The sequence below is a fragment of the Bos indicus x Bos taurus genome, chromosome 7 (assembly GCF_003369695.1).
Source record: "Bos indicus x Bos taurus breed Angus x Brahman F1 hybrid chromosome 7, Bos_hybrid_MaternalHap_v2.0, whole genome shotgun sequence".
NCBI classification, from domain to species: domain Eukaryota; kingdom Metazoa; phylum Chordata; class Mammalia; order Artiodactyla; family Bovidae; genus Bos; species Bos indicus x Bos taurus.
In genome coordinates this window covers 70,227,119-70,254,440 of record NC_040082.1, presented here as the reverse complement: position 1 = coordinate 70,254,440, position 27,322 = coordinate 70,227,119, and the positions used below count along the sequence as shown (strand labels likewise).

Genomic DNA, 27,322 nt, shown 5'->3' with positions numbered 1-27,322 from the left:
TTTAATTTATAAAACCAACAGAAGATCACAGTTAAAATATAAAAATAAAACAAGTGATAGTGTAGAAGTCTTCCCCTGCGTCCACGCCCACTTCCCAAAAGTGAAATGTCGGAGTGACTGGAATGTTCTTCCCCAAACCATTGTGTGCGGTGGTCTGGACTTCACGACTCATCCTTTGTCAGAGGAGCGCAGGGTGCAGATTCCGCTCCTGAGATTCTGGACAATCTAATTCTGCTAGTTGGGGTGTGGTTGGTTCTGCTCTGACCTGTAGAGGCACCGGAACACAAGATTTCCCTCAGGAGCCTGGGGACGTTATCTAAATTGAAAAACAACACCAAAAAAAGTCACTTCCCGGTACGGTAGCGTGGCCGAGCGGTCTAAGGCGCTGGATTAAGGCTCCAGTCTCTCCGGGGACGTGGGTTCGAATCCCACCGCTGCCAGCTTGTTGACAACTTTTTTTCTCCCGCCCCCTCGCCCCTTCAATCCTCCACACAAAAAGATTATGCATATTGGTCGCTCAATCGCGACCTTACCTTTATTCTGAACATGAGACTGTGTTTGCCAGCTTTCAGCGAAATACCCCTTGGATCATAGAAAAAGCAAGAGAATTCCAGAAAAACATCAACTTCTGCTTCATTGACTATGTTAAAGCCTTTGACTGTGTGGATCACAACAAATTGTAAAAAATTCTTAAAGAGATGGTAATACCAGACCTCCTTACCTACCTCCTGGGAAACCTGTATGCAGGTCAAGAAGCAACAGTTGGAACAACAGACTGGTTCAAAATTGGGAAAGGAGTAGACAAGCCTGTATATTGTCATCCTGCTTATTTAACTTATATGCAGAGTACATCATGCAAAATGCTGGAATGGATGAAGTACAAGCTGGAATCAAGATTGCTGGGAGAAATATCACTACCCTCAGATACTCAGATGACACCACCCTAAGGGCAGAAATCGAAGAACTAAAGAGCCTCTTGATAAAAGTGAAAGAGGAGAGTGTAAAAGCTGGCTTAAAGCTCAACATTCAAAAAAGGAAGATCATGGCATCCAGTCCCATCACTTTATGGCAAATAGAAAGGGGAAAAGTGGAAACAGTGACAGGCTTTATTTTCTTAGGCTCCAAAATCACTGCAGAAGGTGACCGTAGCCACGAAATCAAAAGATGCTTGCTCCTTGGAAGAAAGGCTATGACAAACCTAGACAGCATATTAAAAAGCAGAGATATTACTTTGCTGACAAAGGTCCGTCTAGTCAAAGCTATGATTTTTCCAGTAGTCATGTATGGATGTGAGAGTTGGACCATAGAGAAGGCTGAATGCAGAAGAATTGATGCTTTTGAACTGTGGTGTTGGAAAAGACTCTTGAGAGTCCCTTGGGCTGCAAGGAGAACAAACCATCAATCCTAAAGGAAATCAACCCTGAATGTTCATTTGAAAAATAGATGCTCAAGTTGAAGCTCCAATACTTCCGGTGTGAAGAGTTGACTCATTGGGAAAGACCTTGATGCTGGGAAAGACTGAAGGCAGGAAGAGAAGGGGACGACAAAGGATGAGATGGTTGGATGGCACCACCGACTCAATGGACATGAGTCTGAGCAAGCTCCAGGAGATGGTGAAGGACAGGGAAGCCTGGTATGCTGCAGTCCATGGCGACACAGAGTTGGACACGACTGAGCGACTGAAAACAAGCAAAATCACCCAACTTAGTGAGTGCAAAGTCCCAAAGTGAAAGTGGGGTGGGTTAATACTACTTTCATGGGTTAATGCCTCTTGAGTATGAGAATCCAGAGGTGTAAATGTTAAATTTCTCTTCCCTGGAAAAGTGTACACCTCTGTAACCAGGTGAAGGTGATGACTGGATGTCTTGGACTGGGACGTCCTGGACTAGGACTAAATTTACCTCCAAGTAATAAATTTCCAATAGTGGAAAAAAACAAAAACCCTCAAGATGCTACCAACTTTGTTTCCCCTCAGCTTCAAACTGGAGACCTTTCATCTGTTAGATGAAGATAATATCTACTACAATACAGAAACGCCTGAGCTTGGTCATCTTTGTGACACTATTGATTTTTAGGAAAACTGGTGGGATCAGTGAATATACAGTTCTGTGGTGGGAAAGGATGGTCCCACGACCCAATCAGTGGAAACACCCGTGGGAGGCTCTGCTCCCAGTCTCTCACCGGGAACCATGGGCTCTGAAGCGCCTCACCCACTCTACTACCCGAACTTCTTTCCCATCCCCGAACGTTTGGTAATGCCCATTACCCGTCCAGGACCAAAACTGTCCACATGAGAGATTTTTAGAAAGAAAGGGACAAAGGAAAAAAAGAAAAGGGCTCGTCTGGAGTCTGAACCTGGGACCTCTCACGTCAGAGGCAAAAACTGTAACCTGTAGACAAAATAGCCTGCCCCCCACTCGGGAATGATTGGGTCAGTCCCTGGTATGACGCTATGTGGACTCTTTTACCCACTGAGAAACCAATTTTTCTTTCTGGCACGTTGAAAATGTTCTGTGCATCTCGGACTTTCTCACGCCCGACCTATCCCAGTTCGACGATATCCACGTCCGCCTCCACGTCCGCCTTCTCAGCTGTTAGTTCTGCTGCTGCTGCTGCTGCTAAGTCGCTTCAGTCGTGTCCAACTTTGTGCGACCCCATAGACTGCAGCCCACCAGGCTCCACCATTCCTGGGATTCTCCAGGCAAGAACACTGGAGTGGGTTGCCATTTCCTTCTCCAATGCATGAAAGTGAAAAGTGAAAGTGAAGTCGCTCAGTTGTGTCCGACTCTTCGCGACCCCATGGACTGCAGCCCACCAGGCTCCTCCGTCCATGGGATTTTCCAGGCAAGAGTGCTGGAGTGGGGTGCCATTGCTTTCTCCGGTAGATAGTTCACTCAGCATCAATTCTCAGTATCTCTCGGCCCCTCTGAGACCTCCTGGAATGCCAACGAGCGCCTCGTTGCTAAGATTTCTCGGGCAGCAGGCAGGGGCACCCTTCCACTGTGGGGACTCTTTTCCCAGTGGAGCCCAAATAAGGCGCAAGTCTGGAGAACTGGAGGCAGGGCACAGAAGCCGGGAGAGCCTGAGGGTCCCTGAAGAGAGTCGGGGACGAGGAGAGATAGACTGGGTCAGTACCTGCCGCAGACGAAAGGAAATCTGGATAATCGCTTCCTATCGAGCGCCTGATAAGGGGGCGGGGGCTTTTCTCTATCATTTTATGAAAATGTTTTCTAAAACAACTACTTAATTGCAAAGTATTCCGAAAATGTAGAAAAGTGAGAAATGAAAAGCATACATGAGATGACCAGGAACCCCGCTCCTTCAAGGGTGACCGGCAGCGGCGGTTGGTGCACACCCGGCAAAGTTCGCCTCCGTGCCCTCGCGCACACATAGGCGCGGCGCCCAGGCCGCGTGTCCCGGCTATCCGCCCTTGCTGCCTTCGGCCGGGATCGTCCCACAACAGTCTTAGGTCGGGTGAACCGAAGGCCCAGACTCTGCGGGTGCTTTCCTGTTCCAATTCCACTGGGTAACCCAGTTGTGAAAAGCGGTTATTCTGATTCCTTGCTAGAAAAATTCACGAAAATCCACTTAGAGTTGACCCCAAAGTGTATTTTTGTGCCACTAGCAGAGAAATTCCCCTACACAGATGGCTGTTACAAAACAGCGTGGGAGATGAATGCTGGAAAACCCACTTCGGGATGGGGGTGGGAGGGTGGGGCAGAGAGTGCTCTTTTTTCCTATTGCCATTCTCTTAGATCTTAGCTCAGCGCTCTGCCGTGGCCTCTCCACTCAAGTGCTCCTCCTCTCGGCCTCTTCCTTGGAGACTACGATGCTCACGCACCTCATCTCCACGCGCTGTGTCTTCCCCTTCTCCATTGCGCATTCAGCAATGGAGGTAGGTGGGCTCACCTCTGCTTACCGCCGCGGTGCGTCCTTGGCCCCTTGGCCACTACTGCCTCGGTGTTGTAAGCATTCGCCTGTCTTCTCTATGGAATTATATAAAGAAAAATGCAACAAAAAGAAAGAAAGAAAGAATCCACATTCGTGATACCTGGACCTAAAGACCACAACTTTGTCACATTCACTTCCAATCTTTAAAAAAAAAAAAAAAAAAAAACTTTTGGTTTTCCTTTTAACGAACCAAAAGCAGTAATTCATGATGACCTGTCTGATTGATTTATTAATGCCGTGAATGGAAATCAAGTGCACAAATAAGCCTAAATCCTAAGTGAACAATGGGGGCCCTGCCCAATGGGCAGAACCAGGCCCGCTGGAGGTCTTGGGTGCCCGCCCGCCATGGCCTTCGCAGGCATGACCCATGGCAGGGGGTGGGGGTCTTGGCAGAGGCAGAGACGTGATTAATCCCGCCGCGCCATCCGGCGGGTGAGGACCCTCAGAAAAGCCCCGAGTGAGTCGCCAGTCCACATGAGGTCTAGCTTGGATCAGCTTTGGAAAATAGAGCCCGGGCCGTATCACCAGAGGAGAGAATACTGCTCTCGGGAACCTGGGCAGACGCCCAGGAGGGGTGAATGAGATAGGTGGGGTGAGTGGCAGAGGAGGGACTCGCTTCTCTCCGTCACACAAGGCAGATCTCACCCAAAGAATCACGCTTTGCGTCAAGAGCCGAATGGACCTGCCCCACACTGGCACGATGGGGCATTTGTGCGGCCCGAACTCCTGGATTCTTCAATCCCAAAGTGACTACCCTACTGGAAGGCCACCTCATTGAAGAAGCCAGATTTCGGGGACCAAAGGCAGACTTCCCGGGGTCTTAAACACAGCCCCACTCTCAACTAAAATAATAGATTCCCAGAGTACGGAGGTGGGTGTGGAGCGTTCACAGGTGCTCCCCGCTCAACGAAGAAGAACGAATTAGAGAACACGGCAAAGCCCCTGGCCCGAGTCAGTGACGGGAGGGGAACAAAAAGACTCGCTATGAATTTGCCAAGACGACGCGCAGAAAGAAGCGAGGGAGGGGTCGCTGGGGAGAAGGCGCGCGGAGCCAGCGGAATCTGTGACCGCAAGTCCAAGGGAGCAGTGGGTCTGGTTCTTAAAGAGATAATGTTAGAGGAGGGGTGGAGGGAGCGATAAGTGACGGCCACTTGAGGGGCAAAAGCACTCAGATCTGCTTAATTTAAGTCTACCCTTTCAGTATGGCGGAAAGTCGTGTTGGCAAGCGCATCTTCTCCTCTCCAGAAATAGGGGGGTGGGGGAAAAAAGGGCAATTAGGCCCCAGCGAGATTTGAACTCGCGACCCCTGGTTTACAAGACCAGTGCTCTAACCCCTGAGCTATGGAGCCAACTGCGATTCTGCACTCTGCGCACGAGCAGTTGATACCGCTATGGTCACCGCGCAGCCGCAGACAGAAGAGCGACGCGGAAAGGCGGGGCCCACGCTCCTCAGCCAGTGACCGCCCTGTCCGGCTGCCACAGCTGAGTCTGCAGCGTCAGTAAGTGTCAGTGTCACAGACTGAGCCGCAAATCCTGGGAGAAGTCCAGCGTAGAGGGGACCACGTGGGTGGGCGGAAGCTGGGAAGGATCGGGTGAGGGCGGGGCGCGCTGCGGAAGAGGGTGGGGCCACCAGTGGGCGGAATTGTTGGAGGGCCGGGGGCCTTCCTCCTGCCCTCGGGATCAGGGGCAAGACTTGAGTAGAGAGGTCCACTAGTAATTGTGTATGAGAACAGGGTTCAGGGAGAAGGCAATGGCACCCCACTCCAGTACTCTTGCCTGGAAAATCCCATGGACGGAGGAGCCTGGTAGGCTGCAGTCCATGGGGTCGCTAAGAGTCGGACACGACTGAGCAACTTCACTTTCACTTTTCACTTTCATGCATTGGAGGAGGAAATGGCAACCCACTCCAGTGTTCTTGCCTGGAGAATCCCAGGGACGGCGGGGCCTGGTGGGCTGCGGTCTATGGGGTCGCACAGAGTCGGACACGACTGAAGCGACTTAGCAGCAGCAGCATAGGGTTCAAGGCCGAGGCCCTGAGGGGAAGGCTAAAGGAATGGTGTCAACATGCCTGTCCTGAGAGGAATCCAGCTAGGCTGGTAGAAGAGATGATCAGGAGGGAGAGATTGGTAGAGAATGTGAGAAAATCAGGTGGTCAGTGTGTTAACAACTGCATCAAGACAGGAGACCCAGATCGCTGGGTAGCCAGGCCCAACGAAGTTTCCTAGGTGCCTTCCTGCCTGGATGCTGAGGACCAGTGTGAGGGTCTGGTGTCAAGGATGTGGGTTCTCATATCTATCGCAACTTAAAGCAAATTAGGAAAAAGCAACCCTTAGAAGCCTGTCTTGGACTTTGGGAAAGCTGGGTCCATCATGGCTCCCCAAAGGACCCACGGAGCAAAGGGCAGAGGTTGAAAGCCCAGGTAAGGGACAGGAACCCTAGCCCAGAAATGGTCAGAAAATGTGTCTGTAGTTGGTAGAACTTGGTCTGATGGCCCAATCTGTTCTTTGGTGCCTTCAAGGCCAGATGACTTTGATCACTGGGTAGCCAGGCCCAAGGAAGTTCCCTAGGTCCCTCCTGTCTGGATGCTGAGGACTAGTGTGAGGGTCTGGTGTCAAGGATGTGAGTTCTCGTATCAAAGTAGCTCTCAAGGATCTAGGACCAATGAACAGGTTGTGTCAGAAGGAAACCAAATTAGGCCAGTCATTGCTTTCAGAGGCCCAGACATCTCAGAGAGCTTACAATGGTCACAGGATGGAAGAGGAAAATGTATACACAGGCATACTCACACCAGTATTGTGACATCCTAAGTCACTGCACCACCCTGGAGACCAAGAGAGAACATCTCTCTTACCAACCACGTGTGATTGTTATGTACTGTTGTTACGTCTTCGGATATGTATATATCTATCTAGTTATTCTACAAACTCTGAAAGACATATAGTCATATTCACAAACATAAAAGCTGAAAATATACACACAGACAGCCAGCTCTGCAGTGCCCAGGCCTGATCCTACAGGCACCTCCACAAGTCACCCTACCTTCTGTGATCCATAATGTGTTGCCGTACTTCAGCACAGTTATTAGAGGATAGAAAGGGTAATTGTGACACTCAGTCAAAAAGCCATACAAGCCATACAGCCATACATAAGGGCTTGATGATTTTCCTTGTAGAAATCAGTATATTCAAATACATGGATTGGGTACAGTGTTCTAGAGCTATACAACATAGGATTTACCCTTTGGGATGCTGCTGTAGGCTGGACTCTTAAATGATCCTGTCCCCAGCCTATAGGACACTGGATTCTGATTGCCTGGTGTTATGTCCACTGGGTCTACCTCTAGAACAGTGTCATGCTGGCCTGACCAAAACATCTCTCTTACAGTCCCTTGTATGCAAAGTGTGCTTGAAGTATCTCAGGGACAGAGCATGGAAACTCCAAGATGCTTGTAAGTCAGACTATTTAATTGTCAGTGTCCCTGCATGCCAACAATATGTGCAGGACAGAATTAGGTCTGAGACTGGCTTTCATCTAGCTAGGTAGCTAGGTAATGGGGGAAGGAAACCTTTGACCTTCACCTAAATATGGGGTGGCTAATATTAATATTTTACAACAACAAATCAATAATAGGGTGTAACCATACTGACTTAGGTCTGTTCGTACCTAAACCCTATATGCATACTTATAAATGCCCTCTATAAAATTTACATGGCCCTGCACCCCATTCCTGAGATCTAAGACATATACACACATACAGATGTTCCTCACACACATAACACACATGGCCACCTAGTCTGGCAGAAACTTTGCTCACAACTGCTCTTGCATTCAAACTGGGGGAGTTAAGAATTCGCCAAGGCACCATACAAATGAGCTCACAGTCTGTATTTCCATCCTCTTTTCCAGGAGCATACTAAGCAGTGAACAGCCCACCTCCACACTCCCAGAAATGCAGCCATACAGAAGCTGGGGAACAGTTAGCCAAGGGAATAACACAGGCCAGGGTACAGACTGAGCAGAGCTTGAAACCAGGGTCTTCTGCCGTTGGCATACATTTGAGAAGCTCCAGGAACTGTCAGGGGTATGCCTGTGCCCTGCACATTTCCATTAATTGGAGTTAATTGCTTCTGTAAAATTATAAGTGCTGCCTTGAGTTTCAAAATTCCATAATCTTTGGTCTCCTTTCCCAGGGGAGACTGTACTTTGGCACTTGGAAAGGTTTAGGCAAATGTGAGAATGTGGGACTGTCATTGTGGCCAAGGATATACATATAATCTCATCAGGCTAAGCTGTGTTGAGTGACAGCAATGTCAATAGGCTGTTATCCTGGGCTGTTCCTATTGTACATATCAAGGGTCTCTTCCCACTTCTGGCCTAGACTCTCCTTTGGGCTGGGAATACCATGCTCCTCCCTGAGTAGACGACTTTGTCAAGCTAGCCAGATTCAGGTTCTGAAGGCAAAGCTGGCAGCTGACAAGAAGGCAAAGCAGAAGGGATCATGAAGCTGAGCAGTCTGGGAGGAAGCTGCTCCCTTGCACAGCCAAGAGCTTGGTTTTGTTCCATGAAACTAGAGGTCCTGGTGAATTGGGGCAGTGATAGGAAGCACCTCTGATGGAGCTGGGCTCCTCTCATCCACCTCCACCTCCTTACAGCTCATGCCAAATCCTCACCAGGACAACAGGCAAGAGACAGAAGGGAGAGTCCAAGGCCATATATTCCCCTGCTGAATTAACCTTAGAACACTTTTCCCCAGTAGCCCAATCTCATGTGTTTGATGTTGTGGTCTGCAGAAGCCCCTCTAAGGCAGCCTGGGGCAACAGTCAGGAAGACAGACCCAAAGTATCCAGGAGGTTCCATCCGAGGGCAACAACCCTTCCCATGGGCAGCCAGGACTGGGAGGAGTTCACCCTTGACTGGTTTACTCCCTCCGGGAGGCTGGACAATGACTCTCAAGGCCAGATTCGCAAGTAGGTGCCGGTAGAGCAGACAGAGAAAAGAGGGAACACGCGCTCTTGGAAGTTGACGCGGAAGGTATAGATGTGGCGCATGTCCTCTGCAGCGTAGAAGGACACAGCCCCCACCTCCAGGTCCAGGGCGACCCGCACGCGGGACAGGTGCCCACAGCTGAGGGGCGTCCGTTCAGGGCTGGTCACCGCCCAGTACTGCCCGTTGTTGAGCTGCAGCGCCCAGACGCCCTCCTCCGGGGTGAAGGGCGTGAGACCCTTGCGGCGCACGCTCTCACGGGCCACGCCGAAGGCCCAGCCGTCCTTGGAGCCCACTTCCACTTCCCAGTGGTGCCTCCCAGAGGAGAAACCGCAGGAAGCCAGAACTCGTGTGTTGGTGTCGAAGCGGCGCGGGTGGCTGGGCAGGTCCTGGGCTTGTTGTCCAAGGCGCACGCTCTTAAGATCCAGAGAGAGGATGAGGCGGGGGTTGGCCGTGTCGGGGTCCAAGGTCAGCTCCACTGCGGGGGATGGGTGGTTTAGGGAGGTGGGGAGACAGAGGACTTCCCATGCAGGCTCCTTGCACAGCTCCCCTTGCCCAACTGTCCCCTCAAATAAGTATATGTTGAAATCACACAGCTACAGTTTATGGGTTTGATTTGGATCTCAATTCACACAAATTGATAAATCCAATTTAAAACACTTGTATCATAATTTATGGAAAAGTTTTTCCATAAAGTTTTCTTTGATATTGTATTACCTTTGTGATACTATGTAAAATTTTACTTAAAACATATATGTATTATGAAACTGTATTTTATAGCAAAAAGACACCTGGGGAATTTTGGACACTAGATACTGGAAAGAATCATTAATTTTTTATTTATAACAATGGTTTCCTCTTTATGCTTTTTAAAAAGTATGTCTCTTTAGAGACAGCATACTGAGATATATATGAAATGATATATATGAAATCACAGTTATCTATGATTTGCTTCAAAATAATCCAGTGGCAAGAAGTGGGTAGGGATGTTTATGAAAAATACTAGTCATGAGTTGATAATTGCTGAAGGTATATGATGAATACATAATACTTGTTATGTTCTTCTCTCTATTTTAGTGCATGTTTGAAACCTTCCATAATGAAAAGTTAAAATACGCACAGTTGCTGTAAATACTACTATGTTCCACGTCTGTGCTAGGCCCTGTGAATCCCACAGAGGAATATCCCTGCCCTCCTGCAGCTTCCTTTCTATGGGGAGAAGGAGGAGAGACAATAAATGATAAAGGGATCAGAAGAGCAGGCTGTAATTTCAACTAGACAGTCCAGGGAAGGCCTTACCGAAAATGTGCATATGAGCATAGACATCAAGGAGATGAGAAAGCCAGACAGGTGGCTGTCTGTGGGAAGGGTGTTCCAGGCCCTGGCACAGCCAGTGCAGTGCAAAGGCCCTGAGGTAGCTGTGTGCTCCTGGTGCATTCCAGGAGCAGCAAGCACGTGTGTGACTGCACAGAGTGAACCAGGGGAAGAGTATGCAGTGAGGCTAGATTTCATGAGACCTTGAAGACCAGTTACTCCACCCCTTACTGAGTGAGAGGGAGAGGCAGGGCTGTCACAGAGTCCTGAGCAGAGGAGGACATAGTCTGACTCAGTTGGTTCACTAGGTAAGATATGACTTAGCTTAGTCATCAGCATCAGGAATATTTGCCTTCCCTTCCCCACTTTCCCAGCCCATTGGGGTTAGATCCCACTCACCCCAGAACTCTGCAAGAGTAATAACCGCTTCCCTTCCTGTTTTCAGTCTGACCCCTGACCCAGTACACAATCCCTGTCCCAAGAAGAGGTCTCCGTCTGTCTGGGAGTGGGAACAGGGAAGAGAGATTTGTCCAGGTGACTGACAAGCACTTCCAGATCTAAATACCCCAAGGTGCAGGGCACTCCTACTCTGGAATGACCCATAGCTTTATCAGCCTATGGGCCCCGCTGTGACATGAAGGAATCATAATTATGAGGATGAGGGAGAAAGGACAGCTGATGGCAGAGTTGCTTAGGTAGATGGGCAGAAGGAACCAACCATGCACAGAGCCCAGAGACAGTTACTGTATCTCCACATGGCCAAATGACAGGTACTCACTGTCACAACAACCATCGTACCTTTTTCCTCTTTGTCCAGCTCTCCCCGAAGATCCTCTGAAGAGAAGAAACAGAGCAGGTTGTGCATGAATGACATGGAAAATTTCTATCTGGCAATGACAGTGACACCATCTCTTGACTTGTAAGCCCCACTGACTCACTCACTCCCTAGATAACCTAGAGATGACAGGCAGGTACCGGGCCAAGCACAAGGGTGGAAAGGGGACAGTAGTCTAACTCTACCTCTCCCACTTCCCCCTCTTTTGTCTGGAGCCATTCTGAGCTGAGCTCTCCTTCCTCATCCTTCTTTCCGCCCCTAATGACCCTCGACTCCATCTGTCTTCAGTTGAAGCTTTGTGTCCTGGGGTAGGGATGGGGGTTCTAAATAAATTAGCCACCACTAACTGCCCAAACCAATCTGGCTTTGAGAGACACACTAGTTCCTGTTTTATCACACAGCTTCTGGAAAGGCACATCCTTAGGACCCTAAACCACCAACACCAGGACTGCAAGACCCAGCCCCACACACAGGCCCCTACCTTTGAACTTCTTGAGCAGCCCCTTTAAGACAAAGGTCTTGAGGGAAGCATTCCAGACTTTATTCTTCATCTCAGAAGAGACTGTGGTTGGCTTGGGGGCAGGCACATTGCTGCACCTGCAGGACAAGGACCCTGAAAAAGGCCCACAACCACTGTCCCACTCCCCCTGGGCTTGACAATTAGAATAGTGAGGTCCTCTGGGTAAAGAAAGGTGAAAAGAAGAGCCTGACCCTGTGCCAAATACCCATGGCCAGGCAGCAGATGTTTGCCTCAGAAAGTACTCAGGTAAGTTGGTGAGGGGAACAGGAGGTGAGAAGTCAGGATGGGGAATGACAAGAGGAAGCACAGTAGAAGAGAAGAGCCACCTTAGAGAGGCCTCAGGTATTGTTAGGTCCACTCACCTGCTTAGTGTGTTTTTGAATTCCTGGAAGGAAGGGTGAGAGAAAACCAAATCAGCATTCACCTTTGAGAAAATAAAACTGGTCCCTTGCCCTGCTTCCAGAGGAATAAGCAATACGGAGATGCATTACCCCCTCTACACACACTGCTTGCATGGGCCCCATGTGGCAACAGCTTCCTCATATGGCAGACCACTGCGTGTCTCATCAACAAGGTAGACCCCTCAACCCTGCCCACACCTCTGCAATTGCTCCCATCATTACAGAATCATCACTGGAGACAAGTGCCAGGAGTCAACGTTGCTTCTGCTTTTAACATAGCCTAAGAAAACTGATGGGGCTTCTCTAGTGGCTCAGATGGTAAAGAATCTGCCTAAAATGCCAGAGACCTGGGTTCGATCCCTGGGTAGGGAAGATCCCCTGGGAAAGGAAACGGCAACCCACTCTAGTATTCTTGCCTATACAGAAGACCCTGGCTGGCTATAGTCCATGGGATTGCAAAGAGTTGGACATCACTGAGTGACTAACACTTTCAAGAAAACTGACAGCCCCTATGCAACAACTGGTCACTCAGATCAGTGCTTTTTTTCCCCCATATATTATTATTTTTCTTCTTTTTTATTTTTCAAATTATGAAAGTATGATAACACATTTACCAGAGACTTGGAAAGTACAGAAAAAAGTTACATACAGTTCCATTATATATCACAATTATTTTTTAAGTAGATAAGAATTTTAGTTGAATTTTCAATATCAGACTCTCAAAAATTAAAAAAATGAATAGACAGATAAGTAGAAGGATATAATAGATCTGAAAAGCACTGTGAACCAATCCAACATAATTAAGATTTATACAATTTTCAGACAACAGCAAGATACAAATTCTATTCAAGTTCCTATAGACTATAAACCAGGAAACATTGGAACGTATCTAGGGACATAAAGTGTTAGTTGCTCGGTCATGTCCATAAAACAAGGTGAAAAAATTCTTAGACCAGTGCCTTTTAAATGACCCTTCTTTTTGGGGGGGGGGGCGCTGCATGGCTTGTGGGATCTTATTTCCCTGATCTGTGTGGAAGCACGAGAGTCCTAACCACCAGGGAATTCCCTTAAATGACCTCTCAATCCATTTGTCCATTTGTGACTTGTGAAGTTTAATTAGTGGGTTGTGACTATTTATTTTAGAAGGACATATGATAGGAAAGATCAAAGTGCATCATATGTAGTACAGGTGTTATTTTCTGAGACTTTTTTCACACATATGTATATAATAGAATGCATTGTAAGATATATTATTGTGGATCATGGTCAAGAAAAATTTTAATCACATCCTTTTAGACTGCTAACCCCAGGAAAATCAGGGCTTTTCTCTTCAATACCCTTTGGCTCCAGATTGTGTGATTCTACTAAACTAATTCTGTTCTCGCTGCTGTTTCCTCATTTGAAAAGTTGGAGGGATACATTCAAGCCTCCTGCCTTAAAATTAATGACTCATACCCCTGGCCAAGCCAGACTCACCTGGAGAAAGTCAAGATCAGGCTTGCAAGTTGTCTCCTGGATCTGACTGCTGAGCTTGGAGAGCTGGGCAATCTCATCCCCAAGCTGGGCCAAGTTCTCATTCTGCTTCTGTGTCACCTCCCGGGACAGCTCCTCCAGGCGGCCTAGGAGTCGACCCTCCTGCTCCACCAGAAAGGCCCGCAAAGCCTGGAACTCTGCCCCTACCTTCTCCTGCTCAGCTGCCATCTGCTTCTGTCTCAGGAGAAACGAAGTTGAAGAAGGCAAGGGATGTGGTCATCGATGGGTCATCAATCCCATCCCATTTGGATGGGAGCCTCTGTGCCATCTCACAGGACAGGGTTCCATCTCCCTCCGTGCTCGGGGGTCAGAGACTCATGTACACATACCCACAGTGCACACACTCTAGTTAAGTATCACAGTTCCGAGCATGCGGTAGCCTCGACATGTGCTTTCCCTTCCCCTGTCACAGTTGTGCCCGTGTGTCACTTTAGACCTGGGCTCTCCCATCAACCTAGAACAACTTCAAACTCACTCCAGAACCACCCAGGGCTGCAGTTTCCTCATTTGAAAAATGGAAGGGATAAATCAGTGCCTTCTGTAGTTACTGTAAAGATTAAGCTGAGGTCCCCAAACACATTTATTTTGTGTTAAAAACAAGACAACAGGCTCCAAATGGAGTCACTTATGCTAAGCCCCATGTCACCAAACCGAGACCTAATTACAGTTTCAGCTCTCCCAGAAATATTACCTTAAACCATCCTATAAGGAATGGCCTCCTCAACATTTGTTTAGTAACCTGTCTGATAAAACCATGCCAGCCACTACAAGGAAAGTAACTTTGCAGTAGCCAACCCACTTTTCTGTGTGTGTGACCAAATTTATGATCTTTATTCTGCGGAAATCCAAACACATTATGGTTTCAAGTTACTAGAGTTGGAAAGTTGGAAAACATTAAAGTTGCAGAGTTGGAAAGCACCTTTTATAGCACACAGTGAGATCTCAAACGTAATGCTGTCAAACTCTTCTCACTTCTTTTTAGTTCAACATTTTTGGCAATGATTTAATAGATGATTTACAAGGCAACTTTAAGGTGTGACTTTGAAGCAAAACCTTTGTGGAGCTGGGGGTGCCAGTGAAAATTCATTTTAAGACACAGAAATTTAAAGTGAACCAACAATGTCACTGGCTGTCAGACGGACAAGCCAACATAGTACCCTAAGTCATTGTTAGGCTGCGAGGCTGAAGCAAGGTGTGGAGAGATGGTGTCAGGTCTCACATTTAAAGAAGCACATTCAGTGTTAAAACACGTACTAATAGAATATCAAAATTGAAAAATTGGAAGTAAATTTTAAATAACTCTACTTTCACAGCTTTTTGTTTCGTTTTTTTTTGTTTTTGGCCACATGGCATGTGGGATCTTAGTCCCCTGAGTAGGGATTGAACCCATGCCCTTGCAGTTGTAGCATGGAATTCTAAACACCGGACCTGCCAGGGAAGTCCCTCAGAGCACTTCTGATATTTAAATTCCCTCTCTAATCAGACACCCAAGTCACTTTAGGACCGTAAATCATGTTGATGAATCAGTTTATAAGCCCTTACTAGTGCTGACTGAGGCTCCACAGGCAGCAAAGACAGTTCTTATTCAGAATATGTGTCAGTTTCAGCCAAGATAAAATACTTTCCCTTCCAGGGTGGAAGAGGTCCGAGGCTATCCATCTGCTACCAAGTAACTGGTTTCCTTCAAGGATGATGCTGTATCAGGCCTCCACATTGCTTCTGTTGCTACCAGGCTGAATATTGTGTGGATCACAACAAACTGTGGAAAATTTTTAAAGAGATGGGAATACCAGACCACCTTACCTGCCACATGAGAAACCTGTATGCAGATCAAGAATCAACAGTTAGAACCAGACGTGGAACAACAGACTGGTTCCAAATTGGGAAAGGAGTACGTCAAGGCTGTATATTGTTACCCTGCTTATTTAATTTCTATGCAGAGTACATCAGCCAAAACACTGGGCTGGATGAATCACAAGCTAAAATCAAGATTGCTGAGAGAAATAGCAAACTCAGATATGCAGTTGATACCACTCTAATGACAGAAAATGAAGAGGATCTAAAGAGCCTCTTGATGAGGGTGCCAGAGGAGAGTGAAAAAGCTGGCTTGAAACTCAACATTCAAAAAACGAAGATCATGACATCCGGTCCCATCACTTCATGGCAAATAGAGGGGGAAAAAGTGGAAACCAGATTTTATTTTCTTGGGCTCTAAAATCACTGCAGATGGTAACTGCAGCCATAAAATTAAAAGACACTTGCTCCTTGGAAGGAAAGCTATGACTAACCTAGACAGTGCAGTAAAAAGCAGAGACATCACTTTGCCGACAAAGTGGTAGCCATTTAGTCAAAGCTATGGTTTTTCCAGTAGTCGTGTATGGATGTGAGAGTTGAACCATAAAGAAGGCTGAGCACCAAAGAATTGATGCTTTTGAATTGTTGTAATGGAGAAGATTCTTGAGTTCCTTGGACTGCAAGGAGATAAAACCTGTCAATCCTAAAATAAATTAATCCTGAATATTCATTGGAAGGACTGATACTCAAACTGAAATTCCAATACTTCGGCCACCTGATGTGAAGAGCCAACTCGTTGGAAAATTGAAGGCAAAAGGAGAAGGGGGTGGCAGAGGATAAGATGGTTATATAGCATCACCGACTCAATGGACATGAGTTTGGGCGGACTCCAGCAGATGGTGAAGGAAGCCTGCTGTGCTACAGTCCAGGGGGTCAAAAAGAGTTGGACAGGACTTAGCGACTGAATACAACAGCAAAGAAAGAAGAAAGTGAAATCAATGCCAGTGATCAGAGGTAACAGCATATCCACAAGAACTAAGTGAGAATATGCTGTGTGCAAGCTTTATATTCTATTCTTTCCATTATTACCATTCACGGGATTTTCTCCCCTGTGTTTTTAGACCCAGACTCTCGCCCAGGGACGGGGGAGCCTGGTGGGCTGCCATCTCTGGGGTCACTCAGAGTCGGACAAAACTGAAGCGACTTAGCAACAGCAGCAGCTCGCCCCTGATCCTCTTGATTCTTTACACAAACACATGGGAGGGACTCTGTGTGATATCACAAGTGGGGCCTCTCGTGGCCAGTGAGAAGAATCCCATCCCTCCAGGACAAGCTCAAATGTCAAAGTTCCTTTTCCCTGAAAATGTTATGGGAGGAAAGAGTAGCTAGAAGAGCAGACTGTAAGTGAGTTCTGAAGTCAGGCGACCCGGGGTTCAGGTCACTGCTGCCTAGTCTTCAGGATGTTGGGCAAACCGGCAGCAGCAATAAGGGGCACTTTACAGGTATCAGCTCCCTCAGTGATGACAACCACACAATGGCATGGATATACTCTCATCCCAATTTACAAATGGGGAGACGAAGACAGGTGAATTACCAGGAAGCGGGAAGTCAGGATTCTAATCCAGGGAGTCTGACCTCAAAGTCCAAGCTTCTTACACAACAACACAAGTGGAAATAACACAAGTGTAACAATATTTGCCAAAGTACTCTAAATCAGGGTTTCCTGCCTGGGTGCTATTGACATTTGAGGCTAGATAATTATTTGTTGTGGAGGGCTTTGTCCTGTGCTTTGCAGGATGTTTAAGCAGTACCCTGGCCTCTACCAGTAAACACCAGTAGCACCTCTGCCCCAGTGTTGACAACCAAAAATATCTCCAGGCATTGCCAAATGTTCCTTGGGGCCCAAAATTGCCACCAGTTGAGAACCACTTCTCTAAATAGTAAGAGCATTTTCCAATAAAAATGTTCTTTCTCTTTGTTCTCATGGCAGCAATAATTGTTTCATTAAGCAGGTATCTTGCAGTTCTAAAGGATGTATGGGCCAGAGAGGGGTTGGCTGGGTGGGTGTAGGACAGAGTAGAAAGTGCTAAGCAAGGCCATGGGATGTAGGATCAGAGACCATGAAGCTGCCCAAGCTGGAGAAGGCCCTCTGGTCATAGATGTACAGTAATGGCCAAAGAACCACAGGTTTATTCCTTTTTCCAGCAGAGAGGGTGGAGGTGTGGAGGGGTAAGTTCTTCCTTATGGAGGGAAGTGAATTTTCAGAAAAGAAGGCCTGAGGTGTGCACCGAATGCAAGTGTACCCGATGCAGTTCAGGATCAGGAAAGAACACTGGGGCATCTATACACATGCCTCCCCTTCACCCCACCTGTCCTCCCTTTAAGGATAGAGGGGTCCTCAGATTCCTTTCCCTCCATTTTCCAACTTCACAACTACACAGTCCTGTGCTAACAAGCAGGAACTGAATTTTCGAGATAGAAAATAACAGTGACCCACATTTTCCCACCTTAAACAAAATGAACCCCATTTCACTTTCCTGTTTCACTTCAAGGAAGACAAAATACCACCCCAAGCTCTGGGCACAGGGGTGCTGGCACAGTCAGCTGCTGAAAACCCAAGTCCGCAAACCTGCCCTCTGCTGGGTGGGGAACAGCTCTGCCATCCTCTCCTCCACCCCCAACCCCCTCTCTCCTAGCCTCAATTTCAAAATCTAAAAAACTCTAAAAATGAAGAAAAAGTTTTTTTCATAACTCCTTTGGTGGTAAAATTTGCCCTAAAACTGACAGAAGGCTACTTATTTTCCATTTATATGTTTCTCTACAGGAATATTAATGTATTCAATTACAAGATGCTCCACAGACCCTAACTGAGGTGTTATGTCATATTAGGGGGACTATACTTCCTGATTCACTGGGACAGTTCCAGTTTAAGCCAGATGTTCGAAAATAATTATTTTAGCTGTCCCTTTTACTCTCAAAAGCTCTGGTTACATAATAAATTATATGGTCACACTATATGATATGCATACTATTATATTTCCAAGAAGAGAAATGCAAAAAAGCAAAATGGCTGTCTCAGGAGGCCTTACAAATATCTGTGAAAAGAAAAGAAGCAAACAGCAAAGGAGAAAAGGAAAGATATACCCATTTGAATGCAGAGTTCCAAAGAATAGCAAAGAGAGATAAGAAAGCCTTCCTCAGTGATCAGTGCAAAGAAATAGAGGAAAACAATAGAATGGGAAAGACTAGAGATCTCTTCAAGAACATTAGAGATACCAAGGGAACATTTCATGCAAAGATGGGCACAATAAAGGACAGAAATGGTATGGACCTAAGAGAAGCAGACGATATTGGGAACAGGTGGCAAGAATACACAGAAGAATTGTACAAAAAAAGATATTCATGACCCAGATAATCATGATGGTGTGATCACTCACCTAGAGCCAGACGTCCTGGAATGTGAAGTCAAGTGGGCCTGAGGAAGCATCACTATGAACAAAGCTAGTGGAGGTGATGGAATTCCAGTTGAGCTATTTCGAATCCTGAAAGATGATGCTGTGAAAGTGCTGCACTCAATATGCCAGCAAATTTGTAAAACTCAGCAGTGGCCACAGGACTGGGAAAGGTCAGTTTTCATTCCAATCCCAAAGAAAGGCAATGCCAAAGAATGCTCAAACTACCGCACAATTGCACTCATTTCACACGCTAGTAAAGTAATGCTCAAAATTCTCCAGGCCAGGCCTCAACAATACATGAACCGTGAACTTCCAGATGTTCAAGGTGGTTTTAGAAAAGGCAGAGAAACCAGAGATTGAATTTCCAATGTCCATTGGATCATCGAAAGAGCAAGAGAGTTCCAGAAAAACATCTGTTTCTGCTTTATTAACTATGCCAAAGGCTTTGTGTGGATCACAACAAACTGTGGAGAATTCTTAAAGAGAAGGGAATACCAGACCACCTGACCTGCCTCTTGAGAAACCTGTATGCAGGTCAGGAAGCAACAGTTAGAACTGGACATGGAACAACAAACTGGTTCCAAATTAGGAAAAGGAGTATGTCAAGGTTGTATATTGTCACCCTGCTTATTTAACTTATTTGCAGAGTACATCATGAGAAACGCTGGGCTGGAAGAAACACAAGCTGGAATCAAGATTTCCAGGAGAAATATCGATAACCTCAGATATGCAGATGACACCACCCTTATGGCAGAAAGTGAAGAAGAACTAAAGAGCCTCTTGATGAAAGTGAAAGAGGAGAGTGAAAAAGTTGGCTTAAAGCTCAACATTCAGAAAACTAAGATCATGGCATCCAGTTCCATCACTTCATGGCAAATAGACGGGGAAACAGTGGAAATAGTGGCTGACTTTATTTTGGGGGGCTCCAAAATCTCTGCAGATGGTGATTGCAGCCATGAAATTAAAAGACGCTTACTTCCTGGAAGGAAAGTTATGACCAACCTAGATAGCATATTCAAAAGAAGAGACATTACTTTGCCAACAAAGGTCCATCTAGTCAAGGCTATGGTTTTTCCAGTAGTCATGTATGGATGTGAGAGATGGACTATAAAGAAAGCTGAGCACTGAAGAATTGATGCTTTTGAACTGTGGTGTTGGAGAAGACTCTTGAGAGTCCCTTGGACTGCAAGGAGATCCAACCAGTCCATCCTAAAGGAGATCAGTCCTGAGTGTTCATTCGATGGACTGATGTTGAAGCTGAACCTCCAATACTTTGGCCACCTGATGTGAAGTGCTGACTCGTTTGAAAAGACCCTGATGCTGAGAAAGATTGAGGGCAGGAGGAGAAGGGGACGGCAGAGGATAAGATGGTTGGATGGCATCACTGACTCACTGGAGATGAGTTAGGGTAAACTCCGGGAGTTGGTGATGGACAGGGAGGCCTGGTGTGCTGCAGTCCATGGAGTCGTAAAGCGTCGGACATGACTGAGCGACTGAACTGAACTGATATTTCTAAAATCCACCTCTGTTCCACAGGCACACACTTCAAAGCCAGAGTGGTAGGTGGCCCTGTGTTGTCAGCCTGGGCACAGGGTTGGGGGAGGGGGAGCCAACCTGGGGGTTGCCATTCTCACCAGGAGCTCCTTGCTCTCCTTCTCTTCTGTGGAACGAAAGGCCTCATAGTCCTCCAAATCCTTCTTCAAGACCTTCAGCCTGGACTCCAGAAGCTCCTGCAGGAGGGTGAGAAGGAAGACATTGGAGGGAGAAGATTCTGGAAACCCCCACATGGGCCTTCCTGAAACCACCCAGAAGAAACTGAAGGCCCTGCTCACTGAGGTGGAGAAGGCAGGATTGAAGCCACCTCTGGAAGTTGGGATGGATACAGCCTACACAGTCTGCACTTAAGGGTACAGGGCAACTGCAAGCTGATTCCAAAGACCTCAGGGTCTCCGGTCCTCAAGATCATCTGTGCACAATCTAGGCTGAAATGCAAGCACTCCAGCGCCCAGTTTGCCTAGTCCTCTTTTCTACTCTCCTCACCAGCATCAGAAAGCCATCTGGGTAGGAGGGCTGGAGCAGAGTCAGAGCAAAGAGAGACTGGGGACTGTGCCGCAGGCCTCCTAGTGCACACTCCAGCAAGTTGGCAGGAAAGGGAGGCGGCAGGCACCCAGAATCCCAGGTGGCTCTTGGCACTCTACTCAACCCTGGATCCACTCACCCCCTTAGCCCAACCTCCTGGGAAGGTCGTCTCACTTGGCCACAAGAGGTGAGAGAACATTGAACAGAGCTATGCCCGTGGTAAGGGTTGATAGTAGGGGTAGCAGATATGGGGGTGTGAAGGAGGCACTACTAGAAGCCAGGGACCGACAGAAAAATCGCCAAATCTGTGCGGTATCATGCAGTTGGTCCAGTATGGGCCCCAGAGGAAATGATAGGGGTGTGGGAGGCTGGTGACGGAGAAGAGAGCCGCGTTGAGTCCCGAAGCTAATGCCAGGCAGCATGGGATAGGACAAAAAAAAGCAAGGGCTCACCTGGGCCTTCCTGCGTGCGCGGGAATGTAGAACCGGGACTGCAGGTCCCGAGAACCCGCATGAGTAGGGACGACGCTCACCTTAGCCTCCTGAACTGCCTCGTCCAGCGGCAACACGGCGTGAGCGCGGTGCTCGCGGGCGCGGTCGCACACCACGCAAATAGCCCGTCCGTCGTCCTGGCAGTAAAGCTTGAGCGGTTCGCCGTGCTGCGCGCACCCGGCCGCCACGGCCTCCGGAGGCCCGCGTTCTCCTGGCGCTCCGGCCGGCAGGCTGAAACGCCGCAGCAATGTGGCCACCGCGGCCAGCTGCCGGTTGGGCCGCAGCTGGCTGGGGCGCGCGGGCTCGCGACACTGCGGGCAGGGCAGCGAGAAGGACAGCGTGTGGGACACGGCGGTGGCCCTCGTCCCCGGGCGCTCCCAGCAGCGCGCGATGCAGGCGCGGCAGAAGCTGTGGCCGCACTCGACGGACACTGGCTCGCGGAAGAGCTCCAGGCAGATGGAGCAGGTCGCTTCTCCTTGCAGCTCTGCTGCCAGCGCCAGCGCCTCGGCCCCGGCGCCTGGGCCAGTCCGCGGCCCCACTGCCGCCATGCGCGCCCCCAGCTCACCGAAGTCGGGCGACGCTGGGGAAGTTGCTGGACCCGACAGTGCGCGGCCGGGGCGGGCGTCCGAGCGGCCGCTGAAAGAGGAAGGGCGGGGCTGACGCCGGCTGGCAGAGACTAGAGCTGAGTGCTCCAGGCTGAGAAACGCTAGAGGAGGGTGCGTCTTGACAGCTGGCGGAGTAGCACAGGTCAAGGGGATCCAAGCGCGGGCCAGTGCCTTGCGTTCCCGCTCTGAGCCCCCTCAATACCCCGCCTTGGCCAGCGGCCTCGGAGGTCCCGCGGCCCTCTCTCCGTCTCTCCCTTATTTCAGCTCTAACGCGAACCTACGCTGTCCAAGCCTGACTCCGTCGGCCGTGAGAAACGGGCCGGGACGGGTGGAAGCACACGCCCACCTGGGCGCCACTCCCAGTTGCTGCCCGAGGCCGACCCAGCACAGCCCGAGGGTCTGGCGCCCGACCACGGTGTCGGGTTCCCGGAGCACAGGTTTGTCCGGCCCTGTACTAAGTTAAATTTAGAATCTGGAACCTGGCTCTTGCTCCTACCCCCACCCACATGAGTGGCCTTTTATCCACTTTTGTAGCTACCTTTCTTGCATTTGTGTCCTCCCCTGCCCGTTTATTCTTTTTTTTTTTTTTAATGCAAGTAATACACTTACAGTCAATACCCCCGCTTTATTCAGTGTTATCCTCCTCCCCTAAAAAAAAAAAAAAAAACCCCATCCTCTATTGTCTCTTTATCTTTATTTGTACAGCTCTCTGCAGCCCTTCTGGAGCTGCCAATAATATTTGCTCACGCCCGGTCTCCCCTCGGGGGCTTCCCTGGTGGCTCAGACAGTAAAGAGTTTGCTCGCAATTCGAAAACTCGGGTTTGATCCCTGGATCGGGTAGATCCCCTGGAGAAGAGAATGGCTACCCACTCCAATATTCTTCCCTGGAGAATTCCATGGACAGAGGAGTCTGGCAGGTTACAGTCCCTGGGGTCACAATGAGTCGGACACGACAGAGCGGGTAACACACACACGTCTGTCATGACTCCCTCTGGAGGGCACTCGAAGCAGATTTCTTCCTCAGCCTCCTCAGAAACCGCGCTTGTCAAGGTCACGGGTGACCGCAGCGATCATAACCCAAAGACTAAGGCAGGCGGCTTCTTAGGCTTTACCTCCTCTCTCCTGGGATGTTTCCTCCTTCTAGCACCATCTCTTCCTTCCGGGGTACTGTACTCCCTGGCTTTTCTCCCACTTCTATGGCCTCCTACCAGCTTCTTGGTCACCATGGTTGTTTCCTCTTCCTCTCCCTGCCCTTGCTTGGTCCTTGGACTTTCTGTCTACGCTCACTTCCTTGTGATCTCTTCCACTTTCTTGCTTGAAAGACTTTCTCTCTGCTCTACGGACAAATCTCCAGCCCAACTCTTCCTAGGATACCTGGCTCCCACAGCCAACTCACTGGGCAGCATCTCCACATGAGGCGTTCTAAGGGAGAGTTGCACACTCGACACTTCCACAATGCACTTCTGTCTGCCCCTCCACCTGCTCTTCCCATAGCCTTCCCCACTACACTCCATTTAACAGCAACTCCATCCATCCAGGTGCTCAGGCCCAAACCGGTGAGTCTTCTGAGACTCCCCAAGAGACGGGAAATGTACAGGACCCACCCCTAATCCTCAGCATCTCTTCAGTTCTTCCACAGCATCATCACCTATAATTTGATGATCACAACATTTCTTTCCCCTTCTGTCCCTCTCCTGCCCTATCTTCTCCATCCAGCTGTGAGAACAATCCTGTTAAAATGTTAAGTCAGATAGGGGCCCTCCTTTCCTCAAATTCTCCCATGGCTCCCACCTCTCTCAGAGTAAAAGTTGAAGTCTTCACACCGTCTAAAGGTACTATCCATTCTTTCTCTCCATCCCCTGCATACAAAGTGATAGGGGATGCATCCCCTCACCTCCTGTCACTCTCCCCTGCTGCATGGACCCCCTTATTATTCCTGCAATAACATGTCACAAAGCTCCTACCTCAGGGCCTTTAAACTGGCTCTCACCTTTACTTGGACCTCTCTTTTCACAGACACTTTCATGGCTCACATTCCATCTCCTTTCAACCCTTTTCTTCAAACGTCACCTTCTCAGAATCATGCTTTACTCCATTCTCTCTCTCAAGGCTGGCTCTATTTTCTCTTTAGCACTCAACCTCCTCTGAAACCAGAGCTGAAAGATGTAATGAACTATGTCAGTTTTGCTTATGGCCGAACTCCCAGTTTTCTACAGCAGTTCTAGGTACACAACAGAGCTTGATTAACTTTTCTTGGATTCAATTAATTTAAATATGGCTCAAAATTCAGATGTACAGAGCATTTAACAGTGAAAACCTTTGCCCATCGCCTATGCCCCAGCCCCCTTCCAATCCTGAGCGTCAACTTTGCAATTCTGAATTACTTTGTACAAATATTGCACACTTTACTACACTCCCTCTTCTCAACAATACTTGAAACAAGAACTTCCAGATGTACAAGCTGGATCTAGAAAAGGCAGAGGAATCAGAGATGAAATTGCTAACATCTGTTGGATTATAGAAAAAGCAAGAATATTCCAGAAAAACATCAACTTCTGCTTCATTGACTAAGCTAAAGCCTTTGACTATGTGGATCACAACAAACTGTGGGAAATTCTTAAAGAAATGGAAATACCAGACCACCTTACCTGCCTCCTGAGAAACTGGTATGCATGTCAAGATACAACAGTTAGAATCAGACATGAAACAATGGACTGGTTCCAAATTGGGAAAGGAGTACATCAGGGCTGTGTATTGTCACCCTGCTTATTTAACATCTGTGCAGAGTACATCAAGTGAAATGCCAGGCTGGATGAATCCCAAGCTGGAATCAAGATTGCTGGGAGAAATATCGATAACCTCAGATATGCAGATGACACAACCCTAATGGCGGAAAGTGAAGAGGAACTAAAAAGCCTCTTGATGGAGGTGAAAGAGCAGAGTGGAAAAACTGGCTTAAAACTCAACATTCAAAAAACTAAGATTATGGCATCCAATCCCATCACTTCATGGCAAATAGGTGGGGAAACAATGAAAGCAGTGAGAGACTTATTTTCTTGGGCTCCAAAAGCACTGCAGATGGTGACTGTAGCCATGAAATTAAAAAACGCTTACTTCATGGAAGAAAAGCTATGACAAACCTAGACAGCTCCTTAAAAAGCAGACGTCACTTTGCAGACAAAGGTCTGCAGAGTCAAGCTATGGTTTTTCCAGTAGTCATGCATGGATGTGAGAGCTGCACAGTAAAGAAGCTGAACGCCAAAGAATTGATGTTTTCCAACTGTGGTGCTGGAGAAGACTTCTTGAGAGTTCCTTGAACAGCAAGGAGATCAAATCAGTAATCCTAAAGGAAATCAACTCTAAATATTCATTGGAAGGGCTGATACTGAAGCTCCAATACTTTGACCACCCGATGCGAAGAACTGACTCATTGGAAAAGACCCTGATGCTGGGAAAGATTGAAGGCAGGAGGAGAAGGGAACAACAGAGGATGAGATGGTTGGATGGCATTACCGACTCAATGGACGTGATTTTGAGCAAGCTCTGGGAGACAGTGGACGGGGAAGCCGGGCATGCTACAGTCCATGTGGTGGCAGAGTCGGACACAACTGAGCGACTGAACAACTCTTCTCTTTGTTTAACAAACGTAGCATCCTGCAGCTAATCTTACTTTGCTTCTTTCGGCTCACAATTCATTTTGGGGCCTCGTGCCGGATGACTTTCCCTTCTTTTTTCACCGCTGCCTCCAAGTGTTTATCCTGGTCCTGTGCTACCCTTGGTCGTCATCTCGGTCGAAGTCCACTCGCTTAGAGTCAGTAGAGGACCCTGGAATAGCTCCCAGCGCTGGCCGCTGGCCTTTGCAGCCTTTCGATTGTCAAAACCAGCAGATGCCTTTCGTTCGACCGTGCTTTTTGCCAATAACCACCTAACAGAAATTAGAGGAAGGTTTGCGGCGGGCTGGGGATGTAGCTCAGTGGTAGAGCGCATGCTTTGCATGTATGAGGCCCCGGGTTCGATCCCCGGCATCTCCAGAACAAGCAGCAGTTTCTGTTTTGCTTCCTCTCGACCCCAGAGTTTAGAAATGCAGAACCCAAGGAAACACCCTAAATCGTGGAGTTTGCGCAGGTTGTGGGCACGGCGGCGGCCTTCACCCACTCTAGGCTCAACCCCCGACGGTGCATTTAAACTTCGGACTGAAAATTCACGGATTAAGCTCTGCTATTGCATCAGGATGCAAACATTATCCCTCCTCAGAGCCTGTGTTTCTCAGGGATGGAAAAGGGCTAGGGTGATGGCAAAAAAGGGCGAGCAGAAAAGGGACGGAAGTGGAAAGGACGGTCAGTCAAGCATGATTGGTAGAGTTTGAATTTCTCAGGTTGCCAATAATCTTGTCTTTAGTGGCCCAATTTTGTCCCAATTAAATTCAACTTTAAACTTCAAGCTAGATACAACCGGAACCCTTCCTTCAAGTAAAAGTTAATGAAAAAGAAGTTCACGTGCCCGGCTAGCTCAGTCGGTAGAGCATGAGACTCTTAATCTCAGGGTCGTGGGTTCGAGCCCCACGTTGGGCGGCAGGTGTATTTTGCTCTTAACTACCGGAAGGTTGATAGGGAAAAATACTTCTGTTCTTGATCCATGTGTATAAGTTGATGTGGGCTTCTTGCTGTTATGCTCTTGTTCGTTGATTACTGTATCCTTTACCTACTAGCAAAGCAACATTTTAGAAATTATTTAAAGAATCCGCCATAAAGTGCAGGGGACGTTAGTTGGATCCCTGGTCTGGGAGGAAGCCGCATTGCCTTGGGCAACTAAGCCCATGGGTAACAACTGTTCAGCCTGGGCTCTGGAGGCATAGCCGCAACTTCTGAAGCCTAGGTACTCTAAGCCTGAGCTCCACAAGATATACCACTGCAATGAGAAGCTTGTGCACCGCAATTAGAGAAAGCATCCGCCCAGCAAGGAAGACCCAATGCAGCCAAAAATAAATATTTTTTTAAATTGTTCAAAATGTATGTAATAAAATATACTATTTTCACTATTAAAAAATAATTATAGCTGATACACAATGTGTTAGTTTCTGCTATACAGCAGATATATATATCAGTTCAGTTCAGTTCAGTCGCTCAGTCGTGTCCGACTCTTTGCCTGTATGTATATGTATATATGTCTATATACATATAGACATATGTATGTATACGTATATACTTTGTCATATTCTTTTCCACTATGGTTTATTAGAAGATAGTGAATATAGTTTCCTGTGCTATACAGTAGGATCTTGTTTGTTTTCACTATTTTAAAGTGCACAATTCTGTGCCTCTAAACACACTTACTTGCTAGGCAACCCTCATCACCATCCAT

The 27,322-nt window shown here is 47.8% G+C and overlaps 1 protein-coding gene and 4 non-coding genes across 6 annotated transcripts; 3 read left to right on the top strand and 2 right to left on the bottom strand.

Moving 5' to 3' along the window:
- Positions 1-358: 358 nt before the first annotated feature.
- Positions 359-440, top strand: TRNAL-AAG. The gene has a single exon. It is a non-coding gene; the product is annotated as a tRNA-Leu (tRNA).
- Positions 441-5,227: 4,787 nt separating this feature from the next.
- TRNAT-UGU lies at positions 5,228-5,300 on the bottom strand. Its single transcript has one exon. It is a non-coding gene; the product is annotated as a tRNA-Thr (tRNA).
- A 2,521-nt stretch (positions 5,301-7,821) lies between these two features.
- Positions 7,822-22,319, bottom strand: TRIM7 (tripartite motif containing 7). Of its 2 annotated transcripts, XM_027546777.1 has the most exons (7): positions 21,398-22,303; positions 20,421-20,516; positions 13,481-13,711; positions 11,966-11,988; positions 11,565-11,680; positions 11,047-11,082; positions 7,822-9,412 (listed from the first exon to the last, which is right to left on the bottom strand). In XM_027546777.1, the coding sequence occupies exons 1-7, from the start codon at positions 21,902-21,904 to the stop codon at positions 8,901-8,903; spliced, it is 1,521 nt and encodes a 506-aa protein (XP_027402578.1). In that variant the 5' UTR covers positions 21,905-22,303; the 3' UTR covers positions 7,822-8,900. The 2 variants fall into 2 exon arrangements, 1 of the variants encoding a protein (XP_027402578.1); XR_003511850.1 differs by lacking the exon at positions 7,822-9,412 and having other exon boundaries at positions 11,565-11,696; positions 21,398-22,319.
- Positions 22,320-25,920: 3,601 nt separating this feature from the next.
- On the top strand, positions 25,921-25,992 carry TRNAA-UGC. Its single transcript has one exon. It is a non-coding gene; the product is annotated as a tRNA-Ala (tRNA).
- Positions 25,993-26,459: 467 nt separating this feature from the next.
- Positions 26,460-26,532, top strand: TRNAK-CUU. Its single transcript has one exon. It is a non-coding gene; the product is annotated as a tRNA-Lys (tRNA).
- Positions 26,533-27,322: the final 790 nt, after the last annotated feature.